This window comes from Cebus imitator, unplaced genomic scaffold (assembly GCF_001604975.1).
Source record: "Cebus imitator isolate Cc_AM_T3 unplaced genomic scaffold, Cebus_imitator-1.0 Scaffold573, whole genome shotgun sequence".
Lineage (NCBI taxonomy): Eukaryota > Metazoa > Chordata > Mammalia > Primates > Cebidae > Cebus > Cebus imitator.
In genome coordinates this window covers 157,764-173,367 of record NW_016107888.1, presented here as the reverse complement: position 1 = coordinate 173,367, position 15,604 = coordinate 157,764, and the positions used below count along the sequence as shown (strand labels likewise).

Here is a 15,604-nt window from a genome sequence, read left to right as displayed (position 1 = left end):
TGGGCACCAGGCATCTTGGCGCAGGCTGTTAATTTCGGGAGTACATATCCATGCACCCATCATTCAGAAGCCCTGCAGTTTAGAGGAAGCAATGTGAAAGGGGGACAGTGACACAAGACAAAAGGAAGTCAGAGAGTGGTGCTTTTTGATCATCCTGACCCACCAGCCCATGGGGAGAACCCCAGGCTCCCCCTCTTCCATCCCTACCACCAGACCCCTGTCTGGTTCATTCCTCTAGTGTTTCCAGTCTGGGAGATACTAAAGGGACACAGGACATTACTTGACTCTATTTATCTCATCCATCTGTTCTTGCAGAGCTGTCTCACAAGGCTACCCCAATGGGTTCCACCCTTTAAGGCACTGAAACTCAGCTCTTCCAGACCATGAGGAAGCCAGGCCTTGAAGATAATTCCATCCTCCTCTCACAGTCACATGGCACAGGTCACCCACAGGATGTCCCCAGCTAACCTAACCCAGAGAACCCAATCCAGCCCTCGGCTCATTCTCTGAAACCTGCCCTGGGGAAAGCCTGCTTCTCTGATGGCTCCTGACCCATCCTGATGTCTGATCCAGGTGAATCCAACAGGTTTCTCTTCCTACTCATCACAGTGCTCTGATCTTCCAGCCTCCAGAGCAAGCCATAGCCTGCCTTTACATGAACATTTGCATATAAAAACCCCACATTTACATTGTATAACTTAGGCTCCTGGGAAACAGGTCAGAGTTCAGCACCCACAATCTACTAGTGGGGAAAGAAGCATTCATCTGTGCAACCCCCATCAAAAATGTGTAGGAGGGTGTCAGGGAGTATGCTGCATGTGTCCACGAAGCTGTGTGTCCAGGAGGGGACTGTGAGCATCCTGCATCCAAGAAGGTCCATGTATGTATCTGGCTCAGGTGTGGCCTCCATCTGGCCGTTGATGCACCTTCAAAGTGTCTGCATGTCTGTGAGTCTGTTTGGGGTGTCCTCAGTCTGAGTCTGTTGTGGGTGCCCTTAGGGTAGATGTGTATTTGTGAGGGCTCTGTTTTCTCATCTGTAAAATGGGAATGACAATCCTAATACTTACCTCACAGGCTCATTGTGAGGCTGCATGGGTTAATGCAGGTCATGCACTTACAGCAGGGCATGGCTCGGTACTTGTTGGTTATTGTGATGTGATTCCCAACAGAAACCTCCAGCTCCTCTATTCCCTCCTCCCCAACTACTTCCAGTGGTGTAAGAGGCAAATGTTCCCCTTGGAAATATCACTGCTCTGAGCCTGGACATTCAATCAGAGGTCAGTGACAGCAACAGTATCTTCTCTTAGCATGAAGGAGGAAGGCTCCTCGGCCTCTGCCAGGGCTGGGGAGGATTGGGAATGGGGCAGGGGCACTTACTCACCAGGGAGACAGGGGCCCTCCAGAATATAAGAACTCAGAACCAGCAGCCTAGGCAACATAGTGAGACCCTGTCTCTATAAAAACCACAACAGACACACACACACACACACACACACACACACACACACACTAGCCAGGCATGATAGTGCATGCCTGTAGTCCCAGCTGCTTGGGAGGCTGAGGTGGGAGGATTGCTTGAAGCCAAGAGTTCGAGGCTACAGTGAACTATGATGGCACCACTGCACTCCAACCTGGGTAACACAGGGAGACCCTCTTGTTTCTCAAAAAAACACAAAAAAGGCCGGGCGCAGTGTCTCACGCCTGTAAACCCAGCACTTTGGGGGCCAAGGCAGGTGGATCACCTGAGGTCAGGAGTTCAAGACCGGGCTGACCAACATAGTGAAACCCCGTCTCTACTAAACATACAAAAAATTAGCCAGGGCTGGTGGCAGGCACTTGTAATCCCAGCTACTTGGGAGGCTGAGGCAGGAGAATTGCTTGAACATGGGAGGTGGAGATTGCAGTGAGCCGAGATGGAGCCACTGCATTCCAGCCTGAGCAACAAGAGTGAAACTCTGTCAAAAGCAAAACAAAACAAACAAAAACTCAGAGCTGGAGGGACACTGGAACCCCTAGACAGGCCCCACGCCACCGAAGTGCCCAGTACCAACTTAAAGACCCACTGGACTCTTCTTCATTGTCATGGAGACCACATCGGAGCTGCCTTCAGGAAGAACCCTGTCCTCCTCCCCACTTCTCTTGGCCAGAACTCACGCTCTTCTCTAAACTGGTTCCATCCAGCGCAAAGCTGGGATTTGCTTGGGCTTGTCTCTTCTTCCTTGGGCAGGATTCCTGCTAAGCTCAATTAGTTTGGTCTGTATTGTACCTATTCGCTACACAAGCATTTCATGCCACCCTCATAAGCATGAAAACAGGCTGAGGAGGACTTACAGAGGCAAATGAGCTCTGGAGAGCTCTCCGTACATAAGGTTGTCTATATCATGAGGCAGAGTAAAAAATATCCATGCCAGAGATATAGTCAAGAATGTTGTGTGGGGCTAAAGGAACTGATTCAGGCTATCATGGAAGGCTTCCTGGAGGAAAGGGACAATAGATATGAGCCTTATAGAATATTACAGCAGAGGTGGGCACAGTGGCTCGTGCCTGTAATCCCAGCACTGTGGGAGGCTGAGGAGGGGCGGATCATCTGAGGTTCAGAGTTCGAGACCAGCCTGACCAACATGGAAAAACTCTGTCTCTACTGAAAAATACAAAATTAGCTGGGCGTAGTGGCTACCCGGGATGCTGAGGCAGGAGAATTGCTTGAACCCGGGAGGGGGAGGTTGCAGTGAGCTGAGATCAAAAGACTAAAACTTCGTCTAAAAAAAAAAAAAAGAATATTACGGCAGAGAAGAAAGGGAAGTTTATTTTCATTTGCCCAAGCTGATCTCATGGAATGAGCCCTAAACAGCAATTTTTTGTTTTAGCCCCAGTTCTGGCCAGATAGGCACAAAGATGCTTATATGTGTCATTTCCTTCTCTGAAACTCCACTGCCTCATCTGTAAAGTGGTGGGTGTTAAGTTAGATGAATTTGGGAAGCTACTGCTACTGGCCTGGTGTTTGAACATTATTTTGTGTTTATCACAAACAGGCAGGACCCAAAATCAGGCTGTCCTCAAAGGAGTACATAGACTGAAGAGACAGAGAATTGTCTCAGAAAAAAGGCTTTTGAGGATTCATGTCCTGTGTGCCCTATGGCCACAGGCCAAATAGCCCAGCTCCCCTCAGATGTCTGTCTTGTTCATAGCTGCTTGCCTGGCACCTAGCACTGTATCTGACACAATAAATGTTTATTGAAAGAAGTGGTGAATGGATGAGATGACAGAAACTTCAACCAGCTTCTGAGCCAAAACTGAAAACCATCCTGCCCCCAGATCATCAGAGCCTTTGGGGTTTTTGCTCCTGCTCCTTTTGCTGCTGTCAGTTAAGAGGGAAGATGGCTGAGAGGGAGCTACACTTTCAGAAATCATCTACCCTGAGGCCTCTAGTTTCTGCTGCAATCAATAGAAAGTGGGTCACAAAACAGATCTGCAGAGAACAGGCCTTTGAGGACAAGCCTGGATTCTGTGCCAGTTTACATTTATTGATCACCTGCTATGTATCAGCTGTCACATAGCTTAACTCATTTAATCATGGCTTCAGAGGGCTCTACAGGAGAGTGTGAGGTACTAAATCCCTGAAGTGCTGACTAGCTGAGTTACCTCAAGCGAGTTACCATCTCTTTCTGAGCTTTCATTTTTAGTATCTGTAAGATACAAACTATCCAATTCGTCGGTTTATGGGAACGAAATGAGCACGTGGAAGCGGAGCGCTTCATAAATGCTAGTTATTATTGTTCCTCTGGGCACACAAGCCCTGTCGCCTCCCCCCTGGGCGCACACAAACATGTACACGCAGATGCAGGGACGTGTGCAGACGCCAGCCGGAGGAGTTCGCGGCGCCTCAGACCCAAGGTCGTGGCGGAGACCGTGGAGAAGCCGCTGGCTCCTCGGCTTCTCTCCTTTTCTCTCGGTTCTTATGAATGAACTCCGGCCGGGAGTTTATTTTTTATGAATGGGAGCTGGCGCAGTGAATGAAGCCGGGAGCCAACCCCTACATTCTGATTGGCCCCCGCGGCTGGGAAACTCCGCCCCCTGGCTAGGCCGGGCGACTCTCCGGATTGGCGGGCGTGCCCAGCCCCGGGGTTCCATTCACAAAAGTCAATGAAACAAAGGGAACCGGGTTGGGGGAGAGAGAGCCGAGGCCGAGCAAAGGAAATGCACCAATCAGCTGCTCCCCCGGACTCACAACTGTCTGCGGCGCCCGAAAAACAAGTCGGTGCGCTGGGGACCCGAGGCAGGGGCCGCCTTGCTCCGGCCTAGCCCCGCGGCACTCGGTGCTGGCCCCAGGGCATGCTCGGAACCCTTCACGGCTCCAGCCCAGACGCCCCGGCCTCAGGTGAGGCTGCGGGAGGGAGAGGGAGGGAGAGTGTCTGCGATTCCCCGCCTCGCCTCCCACGCACACCACACTTACTCTCACCGCCCGCCTCCGCAGATTCCAGGGCGGGGGTGGGAGGCGCTGGGATTCGGGGTTGGAGGGGGCGCGGGAGTTGTGGGCATGCGATGGTGTGCGCCTCTCCTGCTCCTCCGTGCTCGTGCGCGCGCGCGCACACACACACACGCACACACACACACACGCGCGCGCACACACACACACACACACACACACGTCTTATGTAACCGGGCCCGGGTAGAGCAGGGCTCCAGAAAGCAGAAACGGCGAGCCCGGCTCCCAGGAGCAGGTGGGACCTCCTTTGGCCTTTGGCGGGAGGGGAGTGGTGGTGGCGCTCGGCCTGGCAGGCGGAAACCTCCCCATCGCCCCAGTGAGTCGGAGAAGTTTCGCTGTCGGACTCAGAGCCTCGGGACTGCCCCCTCCCGCCACCCCTCCCCGCCATCGCAGCCCTCCCTGGACGGTGTGCGAACGCAGTCCCCTCCCCCCCAGGTCTCGGCCCCCGCTAGGGGCCCCGGCCTTGCGGCCGGAGGGAGCGGCCGGATGGAGCGGAGGATGAAAGGCGGATACTTGGACCAGCAAGTGCCCTACACCTTCAGCAGCGTGAGCGCCGCGCCGGCCTCCACGCCCGCCCCGCCCCGCACCCAGCCCCTACTCTCACCACAGCCCTCCTCCCCGCCGTCCCAGAGGAGTCCTGGGCTGCCCCGCCCCTGAGCCACCCGGGGACCCCAACCTCGTCCCCCAGACTAGGCGCCTCGGGGTGACTTGGGGGCATTCTCCCCTTCTCTCAGAAATCGCCCGGAAATGGGAGCCTGCGTGAAACGCTGATGGTCCCGCAGGGGAAGCTCATGGACCCGGGCTCCCTGCCTCCCTCCGACTCCGAAGGTAAAGAGCAAAAGACACAAACCGCGACCGTCCTACACACACATACACACACACACACACACACACACACACACACACCGGCCGATCCTGGAACCCCCCGCCTGTTTCCCCAAAAAACTCGCCCTCCAAGGGAACCTGGTCATTATTCTTGGTCCCTACTCACAAGGCGGGGCGCGGGGGGCGGTTCACCGGGGCTTGCTAGGGTTCTTTCTTTCTTACCGTCCCCTCCACCTCACCTCCAATTCCACTATTTACCCCTCAGATCTCTTCCAGGATCTAAGTCACTTCCAGGAGACGTGGCTCGCTGAAGGTGAGTAGTTTTGTGACCTTTTCTATTCTGGGGGTCTGGAGAGGGGAACACCCCCTGTAGCCCCTGTTACTCCACCCTAGCCCTACACTTCTCCTCTCCCTTCCCTGCCTCCAAGGCCCTCTCTCCCCAGGTTCCTTGCCACTCTACTCACCCCAGAGCCCGGTGTGGACACTTATATTGATATTTATTTTCTCTATCCTGAGCCAGGCTTGTGTAACTAGGCTTGAGGATGAATCAGACCATTGTGTGGGGTATTTGCTTATTTGAATGGAACTTGGCCCCAGGCCCATTTTCCTGGTTGAAATTTTCATTTGCAAAGTTTGTTTTGCAGAAGCCACCAGGCCAAGGTGCGTGTTGGGGTGTCATTGTGGGGGGGAGGAACAATTAATTGGTCACCTATCCTTCGGAGTTGCCAAAGCATTGATTCTTATCCCGTGAGTTTCTCTTCTTCCCAATCCTAGCACCAAACAATTTACTGTCCAAGCCAAACGCACAACAAAAGTTTAAATAATTCTTTTCGGCAGTCCTTCAGCACCCAGGGCCCTGGGCTCCCTCCCCAAATAGCCTTGATTGTAATTCTAATAGCAAGTGTACCTCCCTCCTCCATCCCACTTGAATACCTCCGCCCCCAGGCAAATTCCCCTTCCTGTGTGCTGGGGAGTCAGCTGAGAGCTGGCTGGGGTGGGGTCCGTGGCTAGGCCTGATGGGGAAGTGGTGTGTTTGAGAGGTTTCCTGGTTGGATTCATCCGTGCATTTTGGTGGGGCCTGAGGGTGTCGCTGGTGGGGCTGCAGGTGGGAGGGAAAATGGTGGTTTAGACAGCCTCTGAGAGCAAAGGGTTAGTAGCCCCATCTTAGGGTTCCTTTATTTTAACGCTATGAAAATGAAGAAGCCAAAACACTAAGAACTCCTTTTTGAGGTCTTTTCCTTAGGGTCTCCTCATCCCTCCACCCTGGCATCTTTCTTTGGTAATTTTTTTAAAGCTCAAATCCAACTGCCCTGGAACTCTCCGTAGAAGCTTAGAGTAAAAGGAAAATGACTCCTGACTAGATCCTTGGAGTAAGACTAGGTCTGTCTTGCCCACTACGGTATTCTACAAAAATATATGTCGACAGAATGACTATTTAGCATAGAGCAAGCACTCAAGACATTTTGTGGAATTAATGGCTGAATGGCAGTGTGAGTGCTGGAGGGATCTGGGGGTATTGTGTGCGTCTTCCCGACCTTGCAAGTCCTGCGTGCCCAGCTCCAATTTACAGGCAGAGCTTTGCCCCATCTCCGCATCCTCCTCCCGAGGTTCCGGAGCTGGGCTAAAGCTGAGCGCAGAGGTGTCAGTTTCCATGGGCTCTCAAAGACTTCCTTTCCCAGCGCCTGATTTCTCTCTGGCTCACCGGCTTCATTCCTTGCCTGTCAGCTGAGAGTCCCCACAGTGGGCAGCTCCTGGGGCTGTGAGCTAGGGGTGGGCTGAGGTTGGCATTTTGGCAGCGCTGGTCCATCTGTGCCCGGGTTTGAGATGGGAGGGGGAGGAGAAAGCTCTCATCTCTCTATCCCTTGGCCGGGGGTCTGGAGAGGGTACGCATGTCTGTCTGTGTCAGTGTCACTGTGACAGCAAGTGTGTGAGTGTGTGTGTGTGAGAAAAAATGTGTGTGTGTGAGAAAAAAAGTGTGTGTGTGTGTGTGTGTGTGTGTGTGTTAGTTACAGGCTGCTGCCCTGTACATTTAAATCCAGTGGGTGGGGAGGTGGGGGTGGGGATTGCAAGGAGGAGGGGGGGTGGGCGCTGGGATCTCCTTGGTTCCCTCTCCTTCCTTCTGAGGGAGCAGCTCAGGTTCCCAGCTGGCGATGGATGGCCAGGCCTGAGGGGGGGATGCTGAGGCCGATCGCTTCTTCTCACTTTCTCTGCGGAGACAGATGCAGCTGCCGGGGCCCTGTCCCCCTGCGCCATCCCAGCACCACCCCAACCTCCTCTCCTGCCTCTTCCCACCAGGTCAGTGACCCCGGCAACCCATGGGGAGCTTTGGGGTGGCAGGGAGGGACTAGCTCCTTTGGAAACTTGCCAGTGGTGGGACGCATTAGGAGGAATGGGGGACCAGAGCCCAACCTCCCTCTCTCAGCTTGGTTTCTTCCAAAGCCCCAATTTGGAGAGAAGCAGCAAGGGGGTCTAGTGTGGGGGGGCTGCAAAGACTTAGCATTTGGAGGATGTACAGGTTGGAGCTGGGCAGGTATAGGGAGATTCCGATGTGGTTGCCGGTTCGCTGTCCTGTGTCCGGGCGTTGAAGGGTGAGTGTAAGTAGGGCTTTATGGAGGCAGCTCACTTTATTTGAGGTTGAGTTTTTGTAGACAGAGGGGAATGATGTGAGGCTAGGAGGGCGTGTCTGATTTGGGGGTGCCTGGGGTCTGTTGAGATGTTGGGGAAAGAATCAGGCTGTTACAGTGAGACCCAGGCTCAGGCAGGCTGAGCCCAAAATGTATCTGGCTATGATAAAAGCTGTGCTGGTTGCTGGTGAAGGTTCCTTTCCAGGCTTGTCAGGAGCCCTGAAACCTTGGGGACAATGACTTCGTTGTCTATTTGGTAGTAAGGGCCATTGACTCTAGGCCATGACTTCTTTGTGTGAGGCTGGGGTCTGTGGGTTGCCAGAGCCCTGGGGATGGGTTGCAGGGACCCTTGATCTCCCTGATACTGCGTGTAAAATTGCTGGAAGTGCACCATACACAAAGGTGTATGGATTTTTTTAGGAAGAGAATGACCCGTAGCTTTTATCAGATTCTCAAAGGGATCAATCTGCACTCCCTTTTTCACTGGAATCACTACTCCCCAACCCTCTTCCAAGGGCTCCAATCCCCTTGCCCTTTGGCTTTCCCAATCATATTTGTAGCTCCAAAAAAAGATCCCATGTGCGGAGGTGTGCATAGAGGGCATGCATGGAGGGCACATTTCACCCTGTGCTGTCGCGCTGCCGCAAGAGTGAAGTGAAAGGAATTAGGGTGTGTGCATCCCTGAATGCGTGTCCATGTGCGTGTACACTGGTGCTTCAGCATGTCTGTGGGGAGAGAAATCCCCTCCCGAGTCTTTACCAGCTACAATGCCTCCTTCTCCCTCTTTCTGTCTCTTCCCCTTCCAGAAGACTGCTGGGGACAAATATGTCCCCTCCACAACTAGACAACTGGTTCCTTCCAGTACAGAGGCTGCCAGGGTGGGGGCAGGGTAAGGGACAGCAGTGACACAATGGAGCAGAAGCTCTGGAGAATGCGTCTATCCCCTTCACACTACAACTGGACCCTGGGCAGAGGGCGACGGGGTATATGTGGTGTGGGTGTCTAACGTATGGTAGGCTTCAGTTTGTCTCTGTGTTAACCTCCCAGTTCTTCCAGAATCCAGTTTGGGAGGCCCCAGAACCCCTCCTCTTTTTTTAACCGACCCCCATTTTGACAGGAGAGTCCCTAAAATTCTCTCTCTCTAGGCATTCTGCTGTCTTGGCACTTTTCCCACCCCCTCCGTAGTCATCTGCCTCGTCCTCAGACAGATAAACTCCATCTTAGTGCCAGGATGGAGCTGGGGACAGACTCTGGCACACGGTGTCATGGCAGCCAAAACTCAGCCAAGTTAACAAATAAATAGAGTGGTGTACACTCAAGACCAAACATGGTAATTAAAAATTCTCCTGCTCTCCAGGAACGCGAGGCTCGCTGTTCCTATTTCTATCCTGTTGACAGTCTCTGGATGACTGAGGGCACTGGCCTACCCCCTTTGGGAGAAGGCCAGTGTTTGGGGGAGGAGCCGAGCAAGGACAGATTTCTCCTGGCTCTGGGAAGAGGATGGCGCCACCTCTTTTGAGGTGTGGTCTGTGTGCTTGAGGAGGCCTCCTCCTGGACTGCTGGGCTGCGGGGGTCTCTGGTTAAACTGTCAGGCACGAGGCAGGAAGAAAGGCAGGATGATGCCAAGGGCTCTCTGCTCTCCAGCGCCAGTGACGCCAGCAGGAGATACCCCCAGCCCATTACCTCAATGGAAAGTGGCAGTTCATGAAGCCGGGGGGGGCCCCCCGGAGTGCGTCAGCCACCCCTGAGTTCTGCACCACCCTTTCCCTTGGGACCTTTCTTGCCTAGTAGGAAGGAGGGAAATGTTGGTCACTCTGCTCCAGTCACCCTCACTTCCTGCCGCCTTGGGGGATGTTGCCTCTGAGTGGACCAGAGGGCACAGCGGGAATGAGCCTGGGCTTTGCATCCCTGGGCAGGTGGTCAGATTTGGCCTCCTACCCTCTGTCCAAATGTGCCTATTTTTAAGGTTGTGGTGGCTGAAGTGGGAGGATTACTTGAGCCCAGAACCTCGAGGCTGCAGTGAGCTGTGATTGTGCCACTGCACTCCAGCCTGAGTGACAGAGGAGACTTTCTCATAATAGACAGATTTTTTTTTTTTTTTTGAGACAGAGTCTGGCTCTGTCGCCCAGGCTTGAGTGCAATGGCACGATCTAGGCTCACTGAAACCTCTGCCTCCTGGGTTCAAGCAATTTTCCTGCCTCAGCCTCCTGAGTAGCTGGGATTACAGGTGCCTGCCACCATGCCTGGCTAATTTTTGTATTTTTTTTTTTTTAATAGAGATGGGTTTTCACCATGTTGGCCAGGCTGGTCTTGAACTCCTGACCTCAGGTGATCCACAGGAGTCGGCCTTCCCAAAGTGCTTTGATTACAGGTTTGAGCCACTGTGCCCTACCAATAAATAGATTTTAAAATGCAGATGGCTGGGTCCCACCTCAGTCCTATGGAATGGAACTCTCCCAGGAAAGGATTGGGAATCATGTTTTTATTTTATTTTATTTATTTGTTTATTTATTTATTTTAAGATGGAGTTTCGCTCTTGTTGCCCAGGCTGGAAGTGCAATGGTGTGATCTCAGCTCACTGAAACCTCCGCCCCCTGGGTTCAAGTGATTCTCCTACCTCAGCCTCCCTAGTAGCTGGGATTACAAGCATGTGCCACCATGCCCAGCTAATTTTTTGTATTTTTAAGTAGAGATGGGGTTTCATCATGTTGGCCAGGATGGTCTCCATCTCCTGACCTTGTGATCCACCCACCTCGGCCTCCTAAAGTGCTGGGATTACAGGCATGAGACACCGTGCCCAGCCCTATTATTATTTTTTGAGACAGGGTCTCACTCTGTTGCCCAGGCTGGAGTGCAGTGGCGTGATCTCGGCTCATTGCAACCTCTGCCTCCCAGGTTCAAGTGATTCTCCTACCTCAGCCTCCCAAGTAGCTGGGATTACAGGCATGTGCCACCTTGCCTGGCTAATTTTTATATTTTTAGTAGAGATGCAGTTTTGGCATGTTGGCCAGGAACTCCAGACCTCAGATGATCTGCCTGCCTTGGCTTCCCAAAATGTTGTGATTACAGGCTTGAGCCACCATGCCCTGCCGGAATCGTGTTTTTAACTATGCTCTGGTGACTCCTGAATCAGGCCAGTTTGGGAATGGCTGACTTTTTGCCATGTTTGTGTTCCTGAAAAGATGTATGCCACCTGTGTGTTTCTGTTTGTTCTTGCCACTGGATTTCAGGTCTCATTGATTTCTTTGGGCACTTTAGGCCAAAGTGTTATTATGTTGACTTGTCCTCACTTCTCCTCTAGCTGCTGGTGGCTCCCAATTCTTAAACTCCCTCTCCCTAATCCTTCTGTCAAGAAATCAACTATCTATTAATACAAGCCTATGTTTATAAACACTTGACATCTCCAATATTTAAAGCAAGTTGTTGAAGAATATCCTTGCCAAGCGACGTATCACAACCTAAAGTATCCCCTGGGAGATGTGCTTTCCTAGAGAGGACCTGCCCCTCTCTAGTGTTGCCTTGTGTGTGGAGAGGGGGAGCCTCCAGGGAAGGGCTAGGATGGTCAGGATCTCTTCAGTGCATGTCCCCAGGCCCACAGTACTGACTCCTCCCAGCCTGAGGACAAACGGTTATTGCCTGTTTATTCACACAGTCAAGAAATAATGCAGCGAGTGTCTCTCTAACGTGCTGCCTACTCTGACCTGTGCTGGGTGTTGGGGAATCAGATGACAAGAGATAAATCTCTTGCCCTCATAGAGCTTAACTTCCTGGTGGAGGAGATAGATGATTGTTTGATAGATAGATAGATAGATAGATAGATAGATAGATAGATAGATAGATAATAAACGGGTAAACATAAATTAATAAGTTCAGGTGGCAGTATGTGCCAGGTAGAAAACAAAACAGAGGCTCAATAGAGAGCCAGGAGGAACCACCCTGGTTTAGAGGTGGTCAGAGAAGGCCTCTGCAGAGATGTCAAAGTGAGCTGAGACTCTGATGGCCAGGAAAAAAAGAGGAAGGCAGGAAAGTATCTGAGGAAGAAGGAACAAGCTCAGCAGGTTTGAAGCTGGAAAGGAGACCAGAGTGCTGCAGACCCAGGCAGGGAGAGGCAAGTCAGAGGTGGGCAAGACCAAGTCATGCAGAGCCTTGGAGGCCAAGGGCAAGCATTTGGATTCCATGCTTTAAATAAGAGAGAAATGATTCCGTTTTTGTTGTAAAAAGGTCACCTTGGCAGCTAGGTGGAGAGCAAGGGACTATAGGAGGTAAGAGTAGGGTATTCTAATAAGAGGCTGTGGCTGAAATCCAAGTAAGAAACGATGCAACCTTAGCCTAGAGGGAAGCAGAAGGGATGGGATGTGTATTTGTGTAGGCCGGGCCTGTGGAGGTTTTCTCTAGCCATCCTACCCCCCTCACCAGCCATTCTGACCTCTCTGGGCATTTTATCAGTTTCCCCATTGTCCAATCTGAGAGCAGTCTCCAGGGAAGGAGAGTCCAGCCTCATCAGGCTACAGGTTCCACCGCATCACCTAGACCCACTCTCTGGAATGTCAGGAAGTTCTTGATGTCTACACTTCCTGATGTGATCCCTTTATTTTTGAGAGAGGGGCAAAAGTGGGCAAAGACTGGGATCAAGGGAGACACTTAGCTGTATAGCCACCTGGGAAGCTCCCCTCTGGGGAGGCCAGGATAAGAACTAGAAATCAGAGTTTGCTGTCCCGGTTAGAAGCCTTGGATGAGCTGCTGCTGTATTTCAGTTTTCCTGCCTATTCCCAAACCTAGCTCCACCCATTCTGGCATCCTGGGAGAGCTCCTCAGACCTCCAACCTTGGGAATCCCTCCCCTTAGCTGCATATTAAAGGGATGAGGCACCTAGGTGCTCAGCCAGTGTCCTTTGCCTTCTGCAGTGGTCCCAGTCGCCAGCCTCCTGCTCTCCCACTGTCATCCTCCTTTTCTATTTTGTTTTATTTTATATTTTTGAGATGGAGTCTCGCTCTGTCACCCAGGCTGGAGTGCAGTGGCATGGTATCAGCTCACTGCAACCTCCGCCTCCTGGGTTCAGGCAATTCTCCTGCCTCAACCTCCTGAGTAGCTGGGATTACAGGCATGTGCCACCATGCCCAGCTAATTTTTTGTATTTTTAGTAGAGACGGGGTTTCACCATGTTGACCAGGATGGTCTCGATCTCTTGACCTTGTGATCCACCCGCCTCGGCCTCCCAAAGTGCTGGGATTACAAGCATGAGCCACCGCGCCCGGCCTGTTATTTTTAATTATTTTTAGACACAGTCTTACTTTGTTGGAGTGGCAGTGACATAATCTCGGCTCACTGCAACCTCCACCTCCCAGGTTCAAGTGATTCTCCTGCCTCAGCCTCCCAAAGTGCTGGGATTACAGGTGTGAGCCACTGCACCCAGCCACCCCCCATGTGATTTTATTTATTTTATTTAATTTTTCTTTTGAGAAAGAGTTTCACTCCCGTTGCCCAGGCTGGAGTGCATTGGCGCCATCTCAGCTCATTGCAACTTCCACCTCCTGAGTTCATGTGATTCTCCTGTCTCAGCCTCCTGAGTAGCTGGGATTATATATGCCTGCCACCACGCCCAGCTAATTTTTGTATTTTCAGCAGAGGCAGGGTTTTGCCAGTTTGGCCAGGCTGGTCTCTAACTCTGGACCTCAGGTGATCCACCTGCTTCGGCCTCCCAAAGTGCTGGGATTATAGGCGTGAGCCACAGCACCCGCCCACCTCCTGTGTGATTTTAAATCCACAGGATCCCACTGTCTGCCCATCCCAGATATGACTGCTGTGAGCTTTGAGGGAGTTTTGTAAATTTTGACAGGCAAGTCTGTTCCACTTCAGAAAAATGGAGTAAAGACAAAGCATCTAGAAAAAGAAAGACTGGAATCTGCTTCTACAGGTTCTGGGAACAGTCTTCCCTCCTGAGTCTTAGTGGAGCCCAGAGCTAGAGGGCACTAGGACCTAGGGTGTCGCTACCTTTAATTTTAAGCAAGCTTGTCCAACCCGTGGGCCTGCAGGCCACATGCAGCCCAGGCCCAACACTAATTCCTCATAAACTTTCTTAAAACATTATAAGATTTGTTTGTGATTTTTTTTTAAAGTTCATCAGATATCGTTAGTGTTAGTGTATTTGTGTATTTTATGTGTGGCCCAAGACAATTCTTAAAATGTGGACACCCCGGTCTAAAGGCTGTTGGTCCTTTCTTGACTGTTGCTAATCTGCAGAGCTGCAATAATGGAGCCTCCCAGGAGCCCACCAGGGCCCCACCCCAAACTCACCTCTGATCTCTCTCTGCAGCTCAGGTACCAGACAGTGATGAGCAGTTTGTTCCTGATTTCCATTCAGAAAACCGTGAGTAGAGGTCCCTGGGGAGAGGGTGCAAGGAGTTGGGGGTGGCAGGAAGTGAGTCATAGGATAGAGAATCACAGATCAGCTGTTCTCTCCTGAAAACAGTGGGGGTGAAGGTCAGGGCTCCCCATTCTTGGGTTTGATCTCAAAGACCAAGGCAGTAACTGGAATGAAAACCTTGGCTGAAATCCGGGGCTGCTGTGTTCTTGCTGTGTGACCCTCCAGCAGACACTATCTGTTTGGTCCTCCACTGCCTTAGATCTGAACTGAGGGGCCTGGGCCAGTTCAGCAGAGTCCAGTTCTAGTGTTCTAAGTCGCTTTCATGTAACTGGGGACGATTTTGCTCCCCAGGAGACATTTGGTCATATCTATAGACATTTTTGGTTGTCACAATCGAGGGTGGGGTGCTATTGGCATCTAGTGAGTAGAGTCAGGGATACCACCGAAAGCACCGTATGAAGCTCAGGACAGCTCCCCACAATATGTTCATAAAACACTATCTGGCCCACCTGTCAATAGTGCCACTGTTGAGAAACCCTGCTTTAGGCCGGGCACAGTGGCTCACACCTGTAATCCCAGCACTTTGGGAGGCCAAGGCAGGTAGACCACAAGGTTAGGAGTTTGAGACCAGCCTGACCAACATGGCAAAACTCCATCTCTACTAAAAATACAAAAATTAGCTGGGCATGGTGGCGTGCGCCTGTAATCCCAGCTAGTCAGGAGGCTGAGGCAGGAGAATTGCTTGAACCTGGGAGGCGGAGGTTGCCATGAGCCGAGACTGCGCTACTGCACTCCAGCCTGGGCAGCAGAGAGACACCCCATCTCAAAACAAACGAAAAAAAAAGAAAGCCCACTTTAATGTCAGATACTTTGCTGTCAATTGTCTACACCAGTGAAACAGAACAGGGCACAAAAAATCTAAAACAGCAGAGAATAGTTAATTACAAACAGGGCATTTGACTGGACTGCAGTTAAAACTGAATCTTATTGACACTGGCGTGGAACCAATTCTTTGCTGCTCAGCCTCGTGGCTAGAGTTTGGGAACCCAGCAGGGGCCACAGGAAAGGCCAATATTCTTCACAGATAATGTTATTCAGCTGACATTCAAGTGGGCCAATATCCAACCTCAACCAGAAAAGGAAGATTCTTTATATCCTCAAATAAGAAAACATGTTGCACCCCTGGAATTTTCCAGGACACTCAGGAAAACTACAGGCCCTAGGTTGGAGGTGCTCACTCCTATGAAAGTGTTTTCTGGGGCCTGGGGTTGCATTAATTTTTTTTTTTTTTTTTTTTTTTTTTTT

General features: G+C 51.6%; 1 protein-coding gene across 9 annotated transcripts in view; it reads left to right on the top strand.

Moving 5' to 3' along the window:
* The first annotated feature begins 4,173 nt into the window (after positions 1 to 4,173).
* Positions 4,174 to 15,604, top strand: part of ETV4 (ETS variant transcription factor 4) — a 19,188-nt gene continuing 7,757 nt past the window's right edge. For 5 of the 9 annotated variants that reach the window (XM_037734120.1, XM_037734114.1, XM_017516125.2 and 2 more), the window contains exons 1-5: positions 4,634 to 4,721; positions 4,922 to 5,032; positions 5,221 to 5,314; positions 5,577 to 5,624; positions 14,249 to 14,302. In XM_037734120.1, coding sequence (XP_037590048.1) covers positions 4,973 to 5,032; positions 5,221 to 5,314; positions 5,577 to 5,624; positions 14,249 to 14,302 — 256 coding nt within the window. In that variant the 5' untranslated portion in view covers positions 4,634 to 4,721; positions 4,922 to 4,972. The other 4 variants (XM_037734115.1, XM_037734117.1, XM_037734118.1 and 1 more) reach the window with 4 other exon arrangements.